We start from the raw sequence: 23,756 nt of genomic DNA, 5'->3' as shown, positions 1-23,756 counted from the left end.
GGAATGAGTAAATATTCACATGTATATTGAAGTTCTCTTTCATTAATGATGCCAATCATAGTAATGGGTGGATGAATGGGAGACTGACAGCCAGGGACCAAATCAGAAAATGCAGTGTCATCAGTATCGCATAAATTGGAAGTCATCACTGGCATAGGAAAGTTCTGATAGCAGATTATTTTGGGCCCCACCATAATTTTTAAAATGTATGTTCCCAGTATGTTCTCAAGTCATGAAATGTCTTTTGATAATAAGATTCATAATGGTGATATCTGTGTATGAGTTCTCATTTAGCCATGCACATACAAAAAAAATAAAAGCAGCTGTCCTATAGACCATTGCAAAGAAACTGAATCATAATAACATCCTCATGTTTTCCTATTCACGACAGGAACAAAAAAACTTTGCTTTGAAAGGCTCCTACCAGTTCAAAAGTACGAGGACGGAGATTGTCTCTGCTGTGCCGTGCTAACATCCGCTCTAATTCTCTTTTTCAAATTCACAGAGAGTGAAGAAGTTTATCAGAGGCAAGTGCTGTCAATTTCATGTATCATCTTTGGAATTGTCATCGTGGGCATGTTCTGTGCAGCATTCTACTTCAAAAGCAAGTAAGACCATTTCTCTCAGTGTTAAAAGGTTACTTCTCAGAGGAAGTACTTTGTCTTTCTTTAAAGTACTGAGCTCAGTACTCAGTCTGAGCTTCAGGCAGAGGGATTTTGTGCAAATTGTGTCCATCAGACTTCCATAAGTAACTCTCAATCTTTTGTAGCCTGTGGTGAATGTGTACAGTGTGTGCATGCATGTATGTGTGTGTGGTTTATCTTTGATGCACATAGCGATCATTCCTCTCTGTGATCATGAATACTCTGTGTTCTTTGCACTTTTGATTGCCAGCCAGAATTAAAGGCTCAACATTTGCCTGTCACTAAGGGGTTAACTCTTCTGAAAAGAGAGGTCACTGCTATAGACCTAAACATTATCAACTAGTATCTAGCCTTTCATGGAAAAAAACCCAAACAATTTCCTTTTATAGTGTTTTGACCTGATACCCATCAAGGTTTTAGCCAAATGTGAAGTATGAATACTGTAAAATCTACTTTGCTTCACCATTTAGTATGCACGTCTAGAATATGCCCTACACTTACCTTGCCAAGAAACCAAACCTTCTGCCAAAAGCACTGCTTTTGGGGGGCTAATAAGGTAGAATTAAAAATATACATATATATGTATATAAGTATGTATGTGTATATACGTATATATTTACTCCACATAACTTTGGTGGAGGTATTTTATTTATGTAAATGACATAAGCTGCACTTAAAATAAGAAATGCAGATAAAAATATTAAATTCCTTGGTTTCTTGGAACATATGCAGGCCTTGAGAAGTTGACACAGATCCTGTTCCTACAGCTTATCGGAAATCCAAGCCAACATGTAATTGCTTTTCATTGGACCTGTATTTTTCTACCCATTTGCTCTTCTAAAAATGGACCAATTTCCAAATACAGTCTATGATACCTGTCTTCATGTTGTATATGTTGATCTTTAAAAAGAACAGTGATTAATGATTTTAAAAAATAATGGAAACTCGGGTATGAATCCAGAATTAGTGACTATTTTTTAATACACTATTTCAGAATAGGTTTAGATTTTCAGAATTACCATGAAAATAGTACAGATAGATCCAATGTACTAGACTATACACTGCCCAGAGAGAGTCAGGACTTACCCAAAAGCTTGCATTCTCTTGCTTACGTATGTTTTCCTTCCCATAATCCTTCAGATCCTACTACTCTGGTCCTTTCTCCATTCTCTTGTCACCTGTGGTATGTCATGACCTCACCCGATGGAATATTACAGTACATTGTTAGCTGATGAAAGTTTGAACGTAGGTAACATGAAGAGGTAGAAGTGAGGAGCACCTTCTTGAATTTAGGGGATTTTCTGACTGAGTTAATTGAACCCCAACAAGGGGTTTGAAGGGCACACTGAAAGAAATTCTTTTCTCCTCACTCCCAATAAGCCCATATGTTCCTATAAGTAGTTAATCAAACTCTTAATTGAGCCTTTCAAATCTGACTGATACGGCTCACATGGCAACTATAAACTCTTCTAGGTTTTCTTACTTTTAACTCATATGGGCTAAGAAGTGTAAAGCTGGGAGTCCTTAGTAGACTTTGGAAATGCAAGACATGATTCAACTCTAAAAATGGAATCAGAATAGGAGAAGAGATGTTCCAGGAGAAAAATGATTTGTTCCAGGGACAAATAACTATCACAACCGGGAAAGCACAGGAGGAAAAAGGAGAACTGGTGCTACCAGTAGAAAGCAGATGTGCTCATAACTTGCCCTGACTATAGGTTATCACCCTCTGAAGTAAGAGATTTTAGATCACAAAGCAAGGCCCTTAAGGACAGGCAATGGATGTTCTGATATGATGCTATGATTCTCTTCAGCTGTGGAGGTCTTCGTCCCCCAGCTGCTACACAGTTATAAGAGTTACCTGACCCGAGATAGCCAGCATCCAGTGACAGGTCAATGTGAAGCTTTGAAGGCCTAGACCTTTGCCCCAGCATGGGGTGCAAGGCCATGCCAGTTTCAGAGCTCCCCGTGGAATTTGTGGAGATCTTCACTGAGACTGTATCACATTCCAACTTCTCCCTCTGTCCAGTCCTGCTTCCTTCCCTTCATTTCCACAGACGTTGATCCAAAGAGCCCTCCCTAATAAAAATCCTGCACGCTATCTCCATCTCAGTGTCTGCTTCCCCAGGAAGCCACCCTGCAACATTACAAAAAACTTCTCCCAATGGACTGGTGATGCCTGATATTCCACCACTTTACACCTCATTTCTTTCTGATGAATTGAGCCAGAGCAACTTAAAACTCACTGAACTAGAGAATCACACCGACACTGTTAAGCTAGTAGGTTCCAGTGTGAAATGCCCGTATCTTGTCTTCCCCAGAGCAACTGCTCTCATGAGAGAGCTAATGGTATTGCAGGCAGATGCTTCTCACTTCCTTTGTTCCCATTTGCTGAGGGGAGGAGGAAAGAGCAAAAAATGTGTGTGCTTGGGAAATCAGAGGGATGATGGGGAAGGAGGCAGGTTCAGAAAAGAAAGCCCATTTATTCTGGAATATTAGTGAGTCAGTACGGGAGCAAGAAGAGAGTAAAGGAAAGCAAATTATAAAAAGGATTTAGGAAATGCAGTCAGAAATTTTTATGAGGAAAATTCCTTTAGAATTTTACATTTCCCAGACACCGAATTATGGAATTACTGAAAAGATCATTAGTATTTCTACTATTTAATTCTTAGGAAATTAATTGGGTCCTGACTCTGTGCCAAGCCCCCTTTTACTACTTCATGATGATTCACTCAGTAGAACTTCCTCATGTCCAGTTTGCTTTGTCAGTGAATCCCTGATAGGATTTTGTGGCTATCATGTGCTTCTTAAAATGCTGATATGATAGATTTGTTTCTAACAATAGGCTACAGATTAGCTGTTAGGAAGTAGATAGATTATTACAAGTGCATTAAAGCAACCGAGATAAAAGCCCCCCAAATAATTGATAAGATAAAAGAAATATTTAAACAGAGCTACATCACACCGGTATTGTAAATTCAAAGGAGATAATGATGCTCCAAGCCTCCAAATCCTGTAGCAAATACTGTGAATTGCTTGTGAGAGAGGCAATTAACAAGATCTCTTCTTTTATCTTGGAGCCAGTGTTCTAATTCCTCGCAGCATCTGCCCATACAACTAAGCATGTGTTCTCACATTTAGTTTCCACAATATTTATGGAAGAGAGCTTTTCCAAACTCCATTGACAGATGAGGAAGCTGAGGCTCAGAGAAGTTTTGGAAATCAATCATTTTGATTTGGAGAATCAAAGCAAAGCTGGTGGGTGGCAGAGCCGGAGTTCAAATCTCAGTCACTTTGATACTCGAGCCCATGGTGTATAGAGTGCTGTCACTACCTGGAAAAGCTCACTGCAAGAGATAGTGCACAGCCTCCACCAAAGGCTCTCTCCTAGGCACGGACCTTGGAGAAGAGGCAAAAAAGTCTAGGGGGGATGATTCTGCAAAGTTTGTTTGCTTGTTTGTTTGTTCGTTTTATAGGTACTGAGTCTTCTGCTGATAGATAATTGCTGTAGAGCTCTTGGGAGAGAGCAGCTAATAAGGCAGTAATTTGTCACATCCTTCTGATATAGCCACTGAATGGTCAGAACAACAGTCACTCCACATCTGCAGAAATATTTTACTTGGAGTCCAAAACCTGAGAATAATCTCAGCCTTCCCATCAAGAAGCTGCATGACCATGGGCAAGTGGTTTGACAGTCGTGAGCGGTGGCTCAAAGTGCAAAGTACACAGCCAGACTCGCTGGGTTCAAATCCAGCTCTACCACTTACTAGCTATGTGACTTTGGGCAAATTATTTAACTTCTCTGTGCCTCGGTTTTCTCATCTGTTAAATGAGTATAGGATTAATGCCTCGTCACACAGAATTATCGTGAAGAATAAGTGAGTTGAGACATGTAAAACACTTAAAATGATGCTTGGCACATAGTAGGTGCTCTTTAAGAGTTAACAATTTTTATTATCTACAAAAGTTCTAACAAAAATCTACATTCAGGGCTGATGGTAAAAATAAATGAACTGTTTCTAAACTGTAAAAAAGAAAATATACCCCTGTTATGGTATATGTGCAAGCTATGCAGTCAAGCCACACTTATTTGAATTGGACAAATATAAATGTAACTTTGCAAGTATGTTATATGTGGTTGCTAGGTCCAAGCTTCAAAATTTTCCACTTGTCACCTCTTCAGAGCATTCCTAATTCTTTTCAGTTGAGCACTCGGGGATAGGGACCTCTTGCATCCAATAGGGACAGGACAAGGAATTACATTTCTGTCTACCTTTGGAGTGCCACTGGGTGTGAATCCTGGATGATAACAGATAATGCCAGTATTTCTTGGTGGGGTTGAAGATGAAGGGAGGATTCTCTTTGTTAAGTGAGTTTATCTAGCTTTAGCATATGACAGATATAGATGTTGGGAATGAATGAACCTCAAAAAATGTGAAGAGAATAAATTTATGTAACTATTTATACATGGATTTATTTAAACCTGCAGGAAACAAGCTAAACAAGTTCAAGAGCAACTGAAAGAGCCACATAACGGTAAAAACTACAGTCTCAAAGCATCCAGCACAATGGCAAAGTCGGAGAACTTGGTGAAGAATCATGTCCAGCTGCAAAACGTAAGTTACATGTCTATACATCTCTTCCCACAGCCCATCTCAGTGCGTCCAGTCCAGAGGGGATGGGGAGCCTGTGATCAGACTTGCATATGTTTTTCAGTAGTAGATTTTTCCTTCAATCATGTTGCATTTTCATGTGTGCACACAAGTACTGGATAAAAGAAAGAAAAATTAAATCTCAGCTCTTGATTACAATCAGTAATATAATTAATCTCTGGAAGCAAAAAGAGCTTCAGTTGTTTGTTCCATAATCTCTTACTGAATCCTTACTTGTCAGAAATTGCGCTGGGCACTAGGGGTACAATGTTCCCTACTGTAGGAAACTGATAGAGTAAAAAAATACAGACACCCAGAGGAGGCTTGTAGGATGAGATGGTTGATATTGCAGCAGAGACTGGAGAAGAGACCAAAGGGAGGTAGTGGGGGCAGAAGTGGAGGCAGCCAAAAATCCAGGCTTGAACAGGATTTTGAAGAATATGAAAGGTTCATCAGAGAGTCAAAGAGCAGAGGACACAAGACTAGAACAAAGAGAAAGAATAAACCCATGGAATCCTAAGAATACATGCTGTGTTCAGGCAACTCTGAGTTAAGGGGTGTGAGAGAAATCAAAGGTCAGAAACATGGGAGGGAAGAGTTGTGGTCCCAGAGTTGGGACTTCCTAACACCAGGCCTTAAACAGATACCAGAACTTGAAGTTAAATAAATGCAAGCTCTTTGAATCCTACATTCTTTCTAAAGTGGTTTTAAAAATTTCTGAGATATATTACAAAACACTAAATTAAAGACAAGCAAATGTTCCTGAACAGGTTCTGCTGCTTGCAGCTCGAAAGAAAGCCAATACTCCAGAGACAAGTGTAACTTCCAAGATTTTGCTCCATGAAAGTTTTTAAGAGAGAACCGAATCATTGGCGGGGAAGGTGGGGTGGGGGGTGGAATCAGTGTCTTCGTAATCTTCCACTGTGTGCAGACTTTCTTCTGATTGGTTTGTGGTGAGGTAACAGGGTGGTAGTCCAGGAATCTGGTGTTCAGCCTGAAGTTGCCATCCTCTAGGTAGGGGCCTTAGTTCCTGCAGAAGAACTCAAAGATATCGTTATGAATATTTCATGAGAAGGAACCAGGCCCCTGCCCCATGCAGCACTATTGTTTCTTGACTGTTCCTCTTTGTTTCTGCATTCCCTCCCTTCCCTGATTAGTAACTATTTGAATCTGCTCCTTGGAACTAAGGGAGGGTCAAGGAAGCTGAATGAAGCCTATTTCCTACAAACAAGAAATGAGGACACAGAAAGGATTTGTATCCGGCAGGGCCCCACAGGGTCCTGCTCCATTTCACAAATTCCATCTAAGACATACTGGAAGATTCCTATCAGGGTAGCAATTCTTTGTCCCCCACCAGACTGCACTTCCAGATTCTGAGACACAAAACGAAAGCACAAAGGCCATGATATAAACCTAGTATTTGAGTATAATACGCAATCACCCAGGACGCATTGACTCCCCTCCAAATGCTTGAATCACTGGGAATTTAAACATCATTTGTGATTTTAGGAAATCATTACCCCAAAAGTCGCCATTATGCTATGCGTGACAGATGTACTTAGATATTTAATGCAGAGTTCATAAATCAGAATTGCTTCCCAGCAAAGTTTTGTTAAACTTGTAATCATGGCTGTGTGTAGGGATTGTTCTTTTCAGAAACAGGGTGAATGCTTTTGCTAATGATTTCTAATGAGTATTATCCCATCACTGTAAAAACAAATGCAGTGATGGAGGGCTTCTTTGCAACTGAACCTGTCAAAGATAGAGCCAGAGTCTAGTTAAAGTAGTAAGGACAGACTTTTGATCAGTAATATACTGTTGCATTACGGAAGAGAATCTAGTTTGAACTGAACCCAACTTCCATTCTTACAGAGGTGACTGGGAGTTTTAAAAGGAGAAGGAGGGAGTAGGGAGGGGAAAGAGTGGGGGCTTGACAGAGTCAGGGAGGTGAAAATTACAAAGAGTTGGTCATAGAAATGCGATTAGGCCAGCTTTGTCTGTTAGCTGGCCATTATTGAACTTAGGATCCTGTTGTTGCAGGAAAAATAGGGTGCAAGAGGATGGTCATGCCCCAGGTCTCGGGTGAGTCCCTGGGACGGGCCGCCAAGTGAGGGTCCTTGGCTTTGTGTTGGAAAGAATTCAAGAGCTAGCCACAGTAAAGTGAAAGCAGTTTTATTTAGAGAGATACACACTCGTAGACAAAGTGTGGGCCATCTCAGAAGGCAAAAGGTGGCCCTGAAATATGGGGTGGTTTGTTTTTATGGGCAAATGAGTGGGAGGATTATTCCAACAATTTTGGGAAGGGGCAGATATTTCCAAGAATTCGGCCACTGCCCACTTTTTGGCCTTTTATGGTTGGCCTCCGGAAGTGTCATGGTGCCTCTAGGTGTGTCATTTAGATGCTAATGCATTACAGTGAGCATATAGTGAGGCTCAAGGTCTAGTGGAAGTCGAATCTTCCACCGTCTTGGACCTAGTTGGTTCTAACTAGTTTATGTTGTGTCCTGTTCTTAATAGTTGTGTCATTCTTTTAAAGGCTGTGCCTTGCCCCCTTCCTTCCTATCTCACTGTCCTTCTACAGAGACTGGGAGACTGAGTCCCTATCCTTCCTAATGATTACATTTCAAATAAATTGTCTTTCAAGTCCATGAAAAAGACTTTCCCCAGTTGTAGGAGATACATAACACATCTCAAAGGGACAAAGGAAGGTTAACAATCCTAAACCCTTTTTAGTAAATGCTCTGAGAAAGAGAGGTCTGGGGACTATCCTCAGTCATTGGCTAAAATGAATGGCAAATTCTTTTGGAGGCCTTGAGGGGCCTTTGTTGGTTTGTTTGTTTTTGGTGGTTTTTGGCAAGCATTTTAAGGGGGGGGGGGTGGCTAGGGGTATAGCATTGTGAGCTGTTAGAACTATGTTAGAGTTTACTTAGGTCTTTCAGTGTGAGGGTGAGTGGATGAAATATTTAGGCAGAGGATCTGCAGTTTTTAAAGGCCAAAGTTGAGGCCTAATCGAAAAAAGGCTTTAGAGGAGCCTGTCTAAACTTTGATCAAGAAGAGAGTCTGTCGGTCCCTATGCATTTTATAGGGTTGCAGCCAGAACGTACACACAGTTTTGTATTCTTTCTCACCGAGCATATGATCAATAGCATTTTCTCTATGCTTTATGATCGCCACACATTCATTTGGGAGACAGCATAATGGCCCACAGAGTGGTCACCTCACAATTTACTTCTCCTTCCCCTCCCAGTAGACACTCATGTTCTTTTCTATTGTTTAATTATTAAAATTAAACTCTTCACTCATGTGTTTCCCCCACCCCTCATTTAATTGGAATTATTAGGATTAGGACAACAAGAAAGAAATTATCAACTGTAGGGTTGCAACACTTGAAAGACCTTTGGGTCTTATAGTTTTCTTTTCTTTTTCTCTCCCTCTTCCCTCTTCCTCAGCCCACCCCTCCCCAACATTTTGTATGTTGGCACAGGGCAGCAGAGGTTCAACTGGATCATTCCCCCAGAGCCCAAGATAGGAAACTGTCTTTTTATATTCATTCTATTTTTGGATAAAGAGAGAATACATATGACATTTTATCTCTGAGCTGTGGTGTGGTCAGTTAGTGAAACTGTGCAACTCAGATTGAGAGTTGAACCCACGTGCTGGGACTCGAACCCAGCCTAAACCCAGATTGGCACTTGAACACACAGTCTTTTTTTTTTTTTTTTAACATCTTTATTGGAGTATAATTGCTTTACAATGGTGTGTTAGTTTCTGCTTTATAACAAAGTGAATCCGTTATACATATGTCCTCAGTTCTCTTCCCTGTTGAATCTCCCTCCCTCCCGCCCTCCCTATCCCACACCTCTAGGTGGTCACAAAGCACAGATCTGATCTCCCTGTGCTATGCGGTTGCTTCCCACTAGCTATCTATTTTATGTTTGGTAGTGTATATATGTCCATGCCACTCTCTCTCTTTGTCACATCTTACCCTTCCCCCTCCCCATATCCTCAAGTCCATTCTCTAGTAGGTCTGTGTCTTTATTCCCGTCTTGCCACTAGGTTCTTCATGACCTTTTTTTTTTTTCCTTAGATTCCATATATATGTGTTAGCATACTGTATTTGTTTTTCTCTTTCTGACTTACTTCACTCTGTATGACAGACTCTAACTCCATCCACCTCACTACAAATAACTCCATTTCGTTTCTTTTTATGGCTGAGTAATATTCCATTGTATATATGTGCCACATCTTCTTTATCCATTCATCCGATGATGGACACTCAGGTTGCTTCCATGTCCTGGCTATTGTAAATAGAGCTGCAATAAACATTTTGGTACATGACTCTTTTTGAATTATGGTCTACTCAGGGTATATGCCCAGTAGTGGGATTGCTGGTTCGTATGGTAGTTCTATTTGTAGTTTTTTAAGGAACCTCCATACTGTTCTCCATAGTGGCTGTATCAATTTACATTCCCACCAACAGTGCAAGAGTGTTCCCTTTTCTCCACACCCTCTCCAACATTTATTGTTTCTAGATTTTTTGATGATGGCCATTCTGACCGGTGTGAGATGATATCTCATTGTAGTTTTGATTTGCATTTCTCTAATGATTAATGATGTTGAGCATTCTTTCCTGTGTCTGTTGGCCATCTGTATATCTTCTTTGGAGAAATGTCTATTTAGGTCTTCTGCCCATTTTTTGGATTGGGTTGTTTGTTTTTTGTTATTGACCTGCATGAGCTGCTTGTAAATTTTGGAGATTAATCCTTTGTCAGTTGCTTCATTTGCAAATATTTTCTCCCATTCTGAGGGTTGTCTTTTGGTCTTGTTTATGGTTTCCTTTGCTGTGCAAAAGCTTTAAAGTTTCATTAGGTCCCATTTGTTTATTTTTGTTTTTATTTCCATTTCTCTAGGAGCTGGGTCAAAAAGGATCTTGCTGTAATTTATGTCATGGAGTGTTCTGCCTATGTTTTCCTCTAAGAGTTTGATAGTGTCTGGCCTTACATTTAGTGTCTGGCATTTACATTTACACATTATTTTTGTGTATGGTGTTAGGGAGTGTTCTAATTTCATACTTTTACATGTACCTGCCCAGTTTTCCCAGCACCACTTATTGAAGAGGCTGTCTTTTCTCCACTGTATATGCTTGCTTCCTTTATCAAAGATAAGGTGACGGTATGTGCATGGGTTTATCTCTGGGCTGTCTATCCTTTTCCATTGATCTATGTTTCTGTTTTTGTGCCAGTACCAAACTGTCTTGATTACTGTAGCTTTGTAGTATAGTCGGAAGTCAGGGAGCCTGATTCCTCCAGCTCCATTTTTCGTTCTCAAGATTGCTTTGGCTATTTGGGGTCTTTTGTGTTTCCATACAAATTGTGAAATTTTTTGTTCTAGCTCTGTGAAAAATGCCAGTGGTAGTTTGATAGGGATTGCATTGAGTCTGTAGATTGCTTTGGGTAGTATAGTCATTTTCACAATGTTGATTCTTCCAATCCAAGAACATGGTATATCTCTCCATCTATTTGTATCATCTTTAATTTCTTTCATCAGTGTCTTATAATTTTCTGCATACAGGTCTTTTGTATCCCTAGGTAGGTTTATTCCTAGATATTTTATTCTTTTTGTTACAATGGTAAACGGGAGTGTTTTCTTAATTTCACTTTCAGATTTTTCATCATTAGTGTATAGGAATGCAAGAGATTTCTGTGCATTAATTTTGTATCCTGCTACTTTACCAGATTCATTGATTAGCTCTAGGAGTTTTCTGGTAGCATCTTTAAGATTCTCTATGTATAGTATCATGTCATCTGCAAACAGTGACAGCTTTACTTCTTCTTTTCCTATTTGGATTCCTTTTATTTCTTTTTCTTCTCTGATTGCTGTGGCTAACACTTCCAAAACTATGTTGAATAATAGTGGTGAGAGTGGGCAACCTTGTCTTGTTCCTGATCTTAGTGGAAATGGTTTCAGTTTTTCACCATTGAGGACAGTGTTGGCTGTGGGTTTGTCATATATGGCCTTTATTATGTTGAGCAAAGTTCCCTCTATGCCTACTTTCTGCAGGGCTTTTATCATAAATGGGTGTTGAATTTTGTTGAAAGCTTCCTCTGTATCTATTGAGATGATCATATGGTTTTTCTCCTTCATTTTGTTAATATGGTGTATCACGTTGATTGATTTGCGTATATTGAAGAATCCTTGCATTCCTGGGATAAACCCCACTTGATCGTGGTGTATGATCCTTTTAATGTGCTGTTGGATTCTGTTTGCGAGTATTTTGTTGAGGATTTTTGCATCTATGTTCATCAGTGATGTTGGCCTGTAAGTTTCTTTCTTTTTGACATCTTTGTCTGGTTTTGGTATCAGGGTGATGGTGGCCCCATAGAATGAGTTTGGGAGTGTTCCTCCCTCTGCAATATTTTGGAAGAGTTTGAGAAGGATAGGTGTTAGCTCTTCTCTAAATGTTTGATAGAATTCGCCTGTGAAGCCATCTGGTCTGGGCTTTTGTTTGTTGGAAGATTTTTAATCACAGTTTCAATTTCAGTGCTTGTGATTAGTCTGCTCATATTTTCTATTTCTTCCTGGTTCAGTCTCAGCAGGTTGTGCATTTCTAAGAATTTGTCCATTTCTTCCAGGTTGTCCATTCTATTGGCATAGAGTTGCTTGTAGTAATCTCTCATGATCGTTTGTATTTCTGCAGTGTCAGTTGTTACTTCTCCTTTTTCATTTCTAATTCTATTGATTTGAGTCTTCTCCTTTTTTTTCTTGATGAGTCTGCCTAATGGTTTATCAATTTTGTTTATCTTCTCAAAGAACCAGCTTTTAGTTTTATTGATCTTTGCTATTGTTTCCTTCATTTCTTTTTCATTTATTTCTGATCTGATCTTTATGATTTCTCTCCTTCTGCTATCTTTGTGGTTTTTTTGTTCTTCTTTCTCTAATTGCTTTAGGTGCAAGGTTAGGTTGTTTATTCGAGATGTTTCCTGTTTCTTGAGGTAGGCTTGTATTGCTATAAACTTCCCTTTTAGAACTGCTTTTACTGCATCCCATAGGTTTTGGGTCATCCTGTCTCCATTGTCATTTGTTTCTAGGTATTTTTTGATTTCCCCTTTGATTTCTTCAGTAATCACTTCGTTATTAAGTAGTATATTGTGTAGCCTCCATGTGTTTGTATTTTTTACAGATCTTTTCCTGTAATTGATATCTAGTCTCATAGCGTTGTGGTCGGAAAAGATACTTGATATGATTTCAATTTTCTTAAATTTACCAAGGCTTGATTTGTGACCCAGGATATGATCTATCCTGGAGAATGTTCCATGAGCACTTGAGAAAAATGTGTATTCTGTTGTTTTTGAGTGGAATGACCTATAAATATCAATTAAGTCCATCTTGTTTAATGTATCGTTTAAAGCTTGTGTTTCCTTATTTATTTTCATTTTGGATGATCTGTCCATTGGTGAAAGTGGGGTGATAAAGTCCCCTACTATGATTGTGTTACTGTCGATTTCCCCTTTTATGGCTGTTAGTGTTTGCCTTATGTATTGAGGTGCTCCTATGTTGGGTGTCTAAATATTTACAATTGTTATATCTTCTTCTTGGATCAATCCCTTGATCATTATGTAGTGTCCTTCTTTGTCTCTTGTAATAGTCTTTATTTTAAAGTCTATTTTGTCTGATATGAGAATTGCTACTGCAGCTTTCTTTTGATTTCCATTTGCATGGAATATCTTTTTCCATCCCCTTACTTTCAGTCTGTATGTGTCCCTAGGTCTGAAGTGGGTCTCTTGTAGACAGCATATATACAGGTCTTGTTTTTGTATCCACTCAGCCAGCCTGTGTCTTTTGGTGGGAGCATTTAATCCATTTACATTTAAGGTAATTATTAATATGTATGTTTCTATTCCCATTTTCCTAAATGTTTTGGGTTTGTTATTGTAGGTGTTTTCCTTCTCTTGTGTTTCTTGCCTAGAGAAATTCCTTTAACATTTGTTGTAAAGCTGGTTTGGTGGTGCTGAACTCTCTCAGCTTTTGCTTGTCTGTAAAGGTTTTAATTTCTCCATCAAATCTGAATGAGATCCTTGCTGGGTAAAGTAATCTTGGTTGTAGGTTTTTCTCCTTCATCACTTTAAGTATATCCTGCCAGTCCCTTGTGGCTTGCAGAGTTTCTGCTGAAAGATCTGCTGTTAACCTTATGGGGATTCCCTCGTGTGTTATTTGTTGTTTTTCCCTTGCTGCTTTTAATATGTTTTCTTTATATTTAATTTTTGATAGTTTGATTAATATGTGTCTTGGCGTGTTTCTCCTTGGATTTATCCTGTATGGGACTCTGTGCTTCCAGGACTTGATTAACTATTTCCTTTCCCACATTAGGGAAGTTTTCAACTATAATCTCTTCAAATATTTTCTCAGTCCCTTTCTTTTTCTCTTCTTCTTCTGAGACCCCTATAATTCGAATGTACGTGCGTTTAATGTTGTCCCAGAGGTCTCTGAGACTGTCCTTAGTTCTTTTTATTCTTTTTTGTTTATTCTGCTCTGCAGTAGTTATTTTCACTATTTTATCTTCCAGGTCACTTACCCATTCTTCTGCCTCAGTTATTCTGCTATTGATCCCTTCTAGAGTATTTTTAATTTCATTTATTGTGTTTTTCATCGTTGCTTGGTTCCTCTTTAGTTCTTCTACATCCTTGTTAAATGTTTCTTGCATTTGTCTATTCTATTTCCAAATTTTGGATCATTTTTACTATCATTATCCTGAATTCTTTTTCAGGTAGACTGCCTATTTCCTCTTCATTTTTTAGGTCTGGTGTGTTTTTACCTTGCTCCTTCATCTTCTGTGTGTTTTTCTGTCTTCTCATTTTGCTTATCTTACTGTGTTTGGGGTCTCCTTTTCACAGGCTGCAGGTTCGTAATTCCTGTTGTTTTTGGTATCTGTCCCCAGTGGCTAAGGTTGGTTCAGTGGGTTGTGTCGGCTTCCTGGTGGAGGGGACTAGTGCCTGTGTTCTGGTGGATGAGGCTGGATCTTGTCTTTCTGGTGGGCACGTCCACATCTTGTGGTGTGTTTTGGGGTGTCTGTGGCCTTATTATGATTTTAGGCAACCTCTCTGCTAATGGATGGGGCTGTGTTCCTGTCTTGCTAGTTGTTTGGCACAGGGTGTCCAGCACTGTAGCTTGCTGGTCGTTGAGTGTAGCTGGCTCTTGGTGTTGAGATGGAGATCTCTGAGAGGTTTTCATAGTTTGGTATTACGTGGAGCTGGGAGGTCTCTTGTGGACCAGTGTCCTGAATTTGGCTCTCCCACCTCAGAGGCACAGCCCTGATGCCTGGCTGGAGCACCAAGAGCCTTTCATCCACACGGCTCAGAATAAAAGGGAAAAAAAATAGAAAGAAAGAAAGAAAGAAAGAAAGAAAGAAAGAAAGAAAGAAAGAAAGAGGATAAAATAAAATAAAATAAAATAAAGTAAGATAAAATAAAATAAAGGTATTATAATAAAAAATAAGATGAAAATTATTAAGAAAAAAAATTTTTTAAGTAAGAGTAAAAAATAAAACAGACGGACTGAACCCTAGGACAAATGGTGAAAACAAAGCTATACAGACAAAATCTCACACAGAAGCATACACATATACACTCACAAAAAGAGGAAAAGGGAAAAAAATAATATATCCTGCTCCCAAAGTCCACCTCCTCAATTTGGGATGATTCGTTGTCTATTCAGGTATTCAACAGATGCAGGTACATCAAGTTGTTTGTGGAGCTTTAATCCGCTGCTCCTGAGGCTGCTGGGAGACATTTCCTTTTCTCTTCTTTGTTCGTACAGCTCCCGGGGTTCAGCTTTGGATTTGGACCCGCCTCTGTGTGTAGGTCGCCTGAGGGCGTCTGTTCTTTGCTCACACAGGATGGGGTTAAAGGAGCAGCTGATTCGGGAGCTCTGGCTCACTCAGGCCGGGGGGAGGGAGGGGTACGGATTCTGGGCGAGCCTGCGGCGGCAGAGGCCAGTGTGACGTTGCACCAGCCTGAGGTGCGCCAAGCGTTCTCCTGGGGAAGTTGTCCCTGGATCTCAGGACCCTGGCCGTGGCGGGCTGCACAGGCTCCCGGGAGGGGCGGTGTGGATAGTGAACTGTGCTTGCACACAGGCTTCTTGGTGGCGGCAGCGGCAGCCTTAGTGTCTCATGCCCGTCTCTGGGGTCCGCGCTGATAGCTGCAGCTCACGCCCGTCTCTGGAGCTTGTTTAGGCGGTGCTCTGAATCCCCTCTCCTTGCGCACCAGGAAACAAAGAGGCAAGAAAAAGTCTCTTGCCTCTTTGGCAGTTCCAGACCTTTTCCCGGACTCCCTCCCAGCTAGCTGTGGTGCACTAGCCGCCTTCAGGCTGTGTTCCCGCCACCAACACCAGTCCTCTCCCTGCGATCTGACCGAAGCCCGAGCCTCAGCTCCCAGCCCCGGCCCGCCCCGCGGCTGAGCAGATAAGCCTCTCAGGCTGGTGAGTGCTGGTCGGCACCGATCCTCTGTGTGGGAATCTCTCCGCTTTGCCCTCCGCACCCCTGTTGCTGCGCTCTCTTCCGTGGCTCCGAAGCTTCCCCCCTCTGCCACCTGCAGTCTCTGCCCGTGAAGGGGCTTCCTAGTGTGTGGAAACCTTTCCTCCTTCACAGCTCCCTCCCACTGGTGCAGGTCCCATCCCTATTCTTTTGTCTCTGTTATTTCTTTTTTCTTTTGCCCTACCCAGGTACGTGGGGGAGTTTCTTGCCTTTTGCGAGGTCTGACGTCTTCTGCCAGCATTCAGTGGGTGTTCTGTAGGAGCAGTTCCACGTGTAGATGTATTTCTGATGTATCTGCGGGGAGGAAGGTGATCTCTGCGTCTTACTCTTCCACCATCTTGCCCAGACCCCCTGAACCCACAGTCTTTTAACTGAGATCACACACCTGGTCTCAGGACTTAATGAAGCTCAGGTTCTTTATGTCTTGTCACAGAAAGAATTCAGTGAGAGACAAAGTGATAGGTAAGAAGTGGATTTATTTAGAGAGATAGACACCTTCCATAGATAGAATGCGGTCATCTCAAAAGGCAAGAACAGCCTTGGGAGAAACACATACCACAGACAGCGTGTAGGCCATTTCAAAAAGTGAGAGGCCCCAAAATATGGTGTGACTAGTTTTTATGGGCTGGGTAATTTCATAGGCTAATGAATGGGAGGATTATTCCAACTATTTGGGGGAAGGGGTGGGGATTTCCAGGCCCACTTTTGGGCCTTTTATGCTTAGCCTCTGAACTGTCATGGCACCTGTGGGTGTGTCATTTAGCATGATAATATATTACAATGAGCATATAATGAGGCTCAAGGTCTACTGGAAGTCGAATCTTCCGCCATCCTGGACCTAGTTCATTCTAACCAGTTTTTGTCATGTCCTATGGCCATGTCATTCTTTTAAAGGTTGTGCCCTGCCCCCTTCCCTCCTGTTTCATTAGGATAGCACATTTCAAGGGATCAACAGTCTGAAAGGCTACACAAAAACTGGGAGTTCAGGCAGAGAATAGATGTGAGAGGAAGGCATTTAAGGACCCTGAAGAAAGAGCGCAAGGTGCATTGAGGAGACCTATGCATGCCAGCCATAGCATTCTACACATTGGCGACTGGGCTCAGGAGACTCCTGAGCAGATCGCTTTACAAGACTAGTCTAAAATGAACAAGTTGCTTTCCCAAAGGCACATATCAATTTCAGTGCAAGAAAGCAATATGGTCCCTACCAGCTTTGTTATACCTTTGTCAGCATTTCTTTTGCTAATTTAATAGGAGAAAATTGTATCCTTTAACTAAATTTCACTGTTTGAGAGGGTAGTATAATCTCTGTTCATATATTTCTAGTCATATTTCCACTGTGGTGAATTATATGCTGATGCCCTTGCTCATAGTTTTATTATAAGAAGCAAATAACAATTTAACAGCAGGTTTTCATGCCATATGTTATGGGAGAAAATAGTAATAGAGAATACATATCAATAATCCCTTAAAAAGAAATTGAAATGTTTAAGAACATTTGCTTTCCTACAGTGCTATGCTTAAGATATACAGGAAGCATATAGGACATCTGAGCAGTTGGTCAAGTAGCAAGTAGTCTTAGGGAAAGCAGTAATTTGTCATGTGACTGACTAAGAAATATCTGCATGCATATTCAAATGCAAATGTATTAAAGAAAATTTGGAAAAGCTTTTTTTTTTCTTTTTTTAAAATTTTTATTTATTTTTTATTTTTATTTTTGGCTGCGTTGGGCCTTCATTGCTGTGCGTGGGCTTTCTCTGGTTGCAGTGAGCAGGGCTACTCTTCGTTGTGGTGCACGGGCTTCTCATTGCAGTGGCTTCTCTTGTTGCAGAGCACAGGCTCTAGGCACGCAGGCTTCAGTAGTTATGGCACGTGGGCTCAGTAGTTGTGGCTCACGAGCTCTAGAGCACAGGCTCAGTAGTTGTGGCACACGGGCTTAGTTGCTCCACGGCATGTGGGATCTTCCAGGACCAGGGCTCGAACCTGTGTCCCCTGCCTTGGCAGGCAGATTCTTAACCACTGAGCCACCAGGGAAGCCCGCATTTTTCTTTTGTAGGTCTGTAGTTTTTTTCTTCAGACAAGAGCTACGAGGAAATACCAATGTTAATGATAACAGCAAAAAATGATAAATAAAATAACGATAATAATAACAGCAAATAACATGTACTGGGTACAGGCATAGCATCATGCTAAATAATATAAATACATAGCCTTATTTAGTCCTAACAACAACTACATAGTTTACACCCACGATGTGCAGAAGAGGAATCTAGGACTCAAACAAAGCTTGAGAAAGTTCTGTCAGGCAGCTAGCTAGTGAATAGCTAAGAACTAAACCCACATCTCTGTAACTCAGTGGTTCTCAACAGGGGGCAGTGTTGCCCCACAGAACATTTGGCAAAGTCTAGAAACACTTTGGGTGTTACAACTTGGGAGGGAAGTGTACAGGTGTCTATGAGCAGAGGGTGCTGACAAATACCGTGTAATGTCTGGGGTGGTCCCCCACAACAGAAAGTGATCTTTCCCAAATGTCAAGAGTGATGAGAAAGTCCGGAGTCCAAGGTCAAGATGTAAGATGTGTCCACTAGGAGATTCTGACAGCCTAGCACGGGAGTTCTATCACCAGTGCCCACTTCAGGCATTTATTTCTACTGCATGGAAGGACACAGGCAACCCTGGTCCACTATAATCCTTAGGAGGGAAAATTTCCTACTTTGCTTACCATATCAGGCAAATTTATCTTTATCTTATCTTGGAGCCCAGGTTGACTACTTGAAATTCTTTGCAGTATTTAACAAATAAATTGGCTGTTTCTGGCACTCCCTTAAGCTCATTACACATTCATGGGGTAGGGTTTCACTTTACAGTCATTTAACAAGATGTGAAACACCCAATCCAGTGAAGCAACATGATACTATGGGAACACTTGACTCAGAAGCTGCAGAACTAGACCTGGCAGTGCCTTAGAAGCACCTAGCCCCATACCATCCTTTACAAATGAAGCATTTGTAACTCAAAGAGATGAACTGACCTCATTTCCTGTGTCCCCAGGGGGAGAGAGAGAGAGCTGGGCCTAGAGTTATAACCTCCAGACCAGTCAAGGGAGTGAAACTTCCCAGCACCTAGTTCAGGGATCAGAAACAGAAGTCATCAAAAGAGAGATGATATATTCTTTCTTAAAATCAAGGGAAAATATACATTAGTGAAAAGTAAAGGAACAAAATTATGTACCCCTTCCCACAGTTTTTTCAATAACCATCTTAGGAAGGATAGGTTTGTGGGAGTAACATTCAATGAGAAAGAATTGGAAGATAATATTTGCACGCTATAGGAGAACAAGAAGAATTTAATGCCTAGTACAGCCTTGATAATTGGTAGAGAGGCATTTATTCTGTAATGCTTTTTGAATATTTTTCTCTGTTGGACACTGCATGAAGATCTTAAAAAATACAAACAGAAGATGGATCCTGACTTCAGGGACCTCATGGGCTAGTGCTAGAAACAAACACGTAAGCATATACTTTTTTTTTATCATGTGGATACATTAATTCAAATTGCTATCAGATAATGGAAAAGGACATCTAAAATTGGCTGGGGGAATCTGTGAAGCCCACCCCGAAGCAGGTGACATTTACACTGAGTCTTGAGAATGAGTTGAAGTTCATCAGATAGTTTGATAGGGGTTGGTCAGAAGAGGTAATCTCTTTGAAGCATGAATCAAAGTTAATTTTGAATCATTCTAGTCTAAAACCTGATCTCTTGTTTTAAATATCAAATTCTAACTTATGGATTTGCTATAGATTCATACATTAATCTGTTGATTCAAATATGTATTAAATATCTAGTAAGAACCAGGGATATCATGATGACCAAAAATGACAGTGTTCCTACTTTCAAGGAGCTTACTGATTACTGTAGGTGATAGATATTAATCAAAAAATCCCACAAACAAATGCGCCAAGGCCTGCAGCCAATAGTGAACAGTGCTGTAGAGCTTACAGAAGGCAGGTCTGGGAGATAACCTGACAATAGGAATGGCTAAGAGCTCTCTGAGAAGAGGGAATAACATGTGCTCAGCTCCTCCTGGCTGAAGCGGGCACCTGGTGAAGGTGAGGTGGTGGAGGGTGACGGATGGGGGCCGGGAGGAGTGTTTGCTGTGCTGGGTGTCTGGAAAGGGTGTCTAGCTCTATTATTCCTCTTCAGTGGAGTGTGTTAAAATTTGATAGCAGTTGTTATAGTTCTTCCGGCTCTGGTACATGGTGCAAACATTCTTAAAATAACCACAACTGTCGAGTTGTTTTTAATTACTCGTATTAGGGATCCGGATGAAAACACGTTCTAAAACATGTTATAACCACTCAGCCTCACGATCTTCTGGGCTCAAATCAGACCTGCAATAAAGAACTTTTTGACACAGACATAGGTGAGCTGAGAGCAATGTGGAGACAAGACATTGAAAACCTTGAAACCATTTTACAATATCCTCCCTCCTGGCTTTATTGCCTGGGGTTCCAGACCAGGTGATTATCAACTCTGTCAACATTGCTTTCCAACACAGACACGGCGTTCATTTAACTTTCTGACTCGGGCTGCTTGCAGGGAGCAGACCTGGAAACAGCATACATTGCTGCACTTCCAACATGCTCCTGTTTCATCTGACAGTTCTATTGACTTTAGGGCACCACTAACAGTGTGCTAGGAGCAAGGCAGGTGATGGTGCAAACAACAGTGGGTGTCCTCAGCACCCAAGAACATTTCCACAAGGAGGGCTTTCGGGGAAGCCAATCGGGATGAATGCTTCCCCATGAAATAACAGTATGACCAGGGTCTATGTGGGTGTTTGAAAGGACCAGTGAATGGTCTGTGCCATCTTCTTATTCACGATTAAAGTGACATTACGTCAAATGGGGTTTTAACAAAACATGGACAAACACAAAATGTCAAGATCTGTGTGAGTACAGGAAAAGACCATGGAATCAACTGCTGTACCTTGTAACGTCGTACAGAAACGTTAAGGGGGAGAACCAGACATGCAGCTAACCTGAACACTTGAACTTCACTGGGGATACTATCAGATGGATGAGATAAAATTGTGCTGACCTTAACTCCTCCCAGGGAGGAACTGCACACATTTTGGGAGGAACCATAATAAATGCTTTTAGCACAGATTATAAAATGTCCAAAGGCTATAATCCCGGTCAATTAAGCTGCCTTTAAGGAGAGTCTATGCAGACTGTTTTACAGAGTGGGTTTTGCACCTTGAAGGCCTACAGCTAAGCTACTCAGGAAAATAAAGGAAAGCTGAATACTGCCTTTAGTCTCTAAATTATTATTATTTTTGGTATGTATCTTTTGCTTAAATTTTTAAAAATTTTTTAAGTGAACTTTATTTTGTAGGACAGTTTTAGATGTACAGAAAAGTTGCAAAGTTAGTACAGAGAGTTCCCATATACGCTGAACCCAGGTTCCCCTATTATTAACATTGTACATTGATATGGGACATTTGTTCAATTAGTGAACTCATACTGATGCATTGTTATTAACTCAAATCCATGGTTTATTCAGAATTCGTTAGTTTTTACCTAATTACTTCTTCTTTTCCAAGATCCCATGCGGATACCACATCACATTTAGCTGTCGTATCCTTTGGTTCCTCTTGGCTGTGATAGTTTGTCAGACTTTCCTTATTTTAATGACCTTGATAGTTTTTAGGAGTCCTGGTCAAGTATTTTGTAGGATGCTCCTCTACTGGAATTTGTTTAATGTTTTTCTCCCGATTAGATTGGTATTACGGGGTTTTGTAAGAAAGACAATACAGGTAAAGTGCCTTTTTCATCACATCCTATCAAAAGTGCATTCTCTCAATATGATTTATCACTGTTGATGATTCCTTTTGTCATCTGTCTGAGGTAGTAATGTCAGGCAACTCCACTGTGGTGTTACTCTTTCTTCCCCATCCCTTTCTACAAAGTTCTCTTTAGAAGGAAGCAACCATGTGTAGTCCACACTTAAGGAGTGGGGAGTTATGCTCACCCTTTGTGAAGGCAGAGTATCCACATAAGTTATTTGGAATTCTACTGCAAAGAATTTGTCTCTTCTTCAATTATTGAGTGGAATGCTCTTCCCTTAGGGGAGATCAGGCTCTGGTAAAAGTCTCTTTTCACTGAAAAGTAGACAGTTATAATGCAGAACATTGTGCGTGCATTTCAAAATGATTACTTTCTCATCAGAGACATGAGATGATTTATTTATTTTTTTCATACTTTTTAGTGGGAATCTGGTGTGGTCCTGGAGGAGGTTAAACTCAAGCAAGTGTGAGAACACTCCCTAAGACTATAGCCCTGAGATAATTTTTACTTTCCCTCTAGTCCACATGCAGATTCCAAAAACTTATTAAAATTACCACTTAAGTATTCCTACCAGTTTATGTTTCTGGAAGATTCTTCTGTAGGTAAGCTTGTTACTGACCAGGGTTCTTGGCCTCCCTGGGGGGGAGGGGGAGGGGCGAGCTGGTTCTTTATATGGGGTGAGGGTAGGAGTGGGTCCAGGGGTCAGGCCGAAGGGATGGCGTAGGTGGTCTGCCCTCCCCCTTGGTGGTGCTGTGTGCCAGGATCGTGCGCAGTACCCTGCTTTTGCTCCGGGCATCTCAGAAGTGGCAGTTGGGTTTTTGTATCTTGTCATTCATAATTTGCCCCAACTGTGCATGTATGTAGTTACTTTTAATCTCTTATAGTTTCTTTGTATTCTGTTGCTTGAGGAGGCGTTTGTCCCCGTGCAAGCACTGCAGCAAAGGCTCCCAGGTCCCAGTCGGTCTCATTCCCCCCTGAGGGATTCTACACCCCTCGTTCTTAAGGGTTAAGGGACAGAAGGTCTCTTCTTCTGAAACTTCTTCCTGCTGGACAGGAGCCACAGACCCTAGCGTACCCTGGAGGCATAGAAGTCCCTTGCTGACTGTTCCAAGGACCTGTAGGGACCTGCGCCACCCTCCGCTGGAACGGGTTGAATTCCTTGAGCCATCATGAGCCTTACTCAAAACTGTTGAAGCCTAGAAGACACAAACTTAACCAAAAGGTTAAACAAACTAGGGCCTGAAAGGAGAACAATAACACTAGCCACTAAAGGGCCTAGAAAGGGAAGGAACTAGGTTAACTTTGGGAAGGCTTCCTAAACTGTTGACCAGACAGTGGAGGTGATATCACACTTGCCAAAATTGTGAAGCCACTCTGCTGGGGTGTATACTTACATTTTTTTTTTTTTTTTTGGCTGCACCACACAGCTTGCAGGATCTTAGTTTTCCGACCAGGGATTGAATCCAGGCCCACAGCAGTGAAAGCTTGAAGTCCTAACCACTGGACCACCAGGGAATTCCCTTTATTTCCTTAATATTAACTTCTAGCTGTCCTGTCGCATTGATCCAGGTACAGCAGTAAGTATCAGTTATCACACAAACTCCACCTCGTTCTGACAGAAGATAATCAAGAGCTAGACAATTGTCAAGAACTACATTAGCCAAAGAAACAAGAGGGGTCTTAAGTCCCATTAAGGTCCGCCCTGTCTGTTCCATCCTACAACCAAGCTGTCTGGTGAGACTTCTCAGTGTTACTTCATGATAGGTAAAGTGTGCCCATGGAGCTGCCAGTCCTATGGCCAGCCCTGCCCCTGCTAAGATCATTCCCAGTGCTTTCCAGGTTCAGTTGTGAGCCGGAGTGGTCCTGTTATAGATAAAAGTCCCTCTCATCCCTGTGGCCCCTAGAGTGCACTCTCTCCTATGAAGTGGACATTATCAATGCATTTATAGGCCATAGCTTGGTTGGAAAAGGACAGGGCCTGGCCATAATTCCACAACATATGATGGTTTGGTTGTCTGCAGGGGAAAACAGACCCTTCTGGGATGCAGACCTGAATGTCTGTCTCACGGTTGTTAAGAGTAGA

General features: G+C 41.2%; 1 protein-coding gene across 4 annotated transcripts in view; it reads left to right on the top strand.

The window, feature by feature from the left end:
- Nucleotides 1-23,756, top strand: part of NRG3 (neuregulin 3) — a 1,107,816-nt gene that overhangs the window by 1,062,085 nt on the left and 21,975 nt on the right. For all 4 annotated transcript variants that reach the window (XM_059899580.1, XM_059899579.1, XM_059899578.1 and 1 more), the window contains exons 5-6: nucleotides 506-608; nucleotides 5,134-5,260. In XM_059899580.1, coding sequence (XP_059755563.1) covers nucleotides 506-608; nucleotides 5,134-5,260 — 230 coding nt within the window. The remainder of the gene's footprint in view (nucleotides 1-505; nucleotides 609-5,133; nucleotides 5,261-23,756) is intronic.

The sequence above is a fragment of the Balaenoptera ricei genome, chromosome 16 (genome assembly GCF_028023285.1).
Source record: "Balaenoptera ricei isolate mBalRic1 chromosome 16, mBalRic1.hap2, whole genome shotgun sequence".
Classification (NCBI taxonomy): Eukaryota; Metazoa; Chordata; class Mammalia; order Artiodactyla; family Balaenopteridae; genus Balaenoptera; species Balaenoptera ricei.
This window is presented reverse-complemented; position numbering and strand designations above follow the sequence as displayed.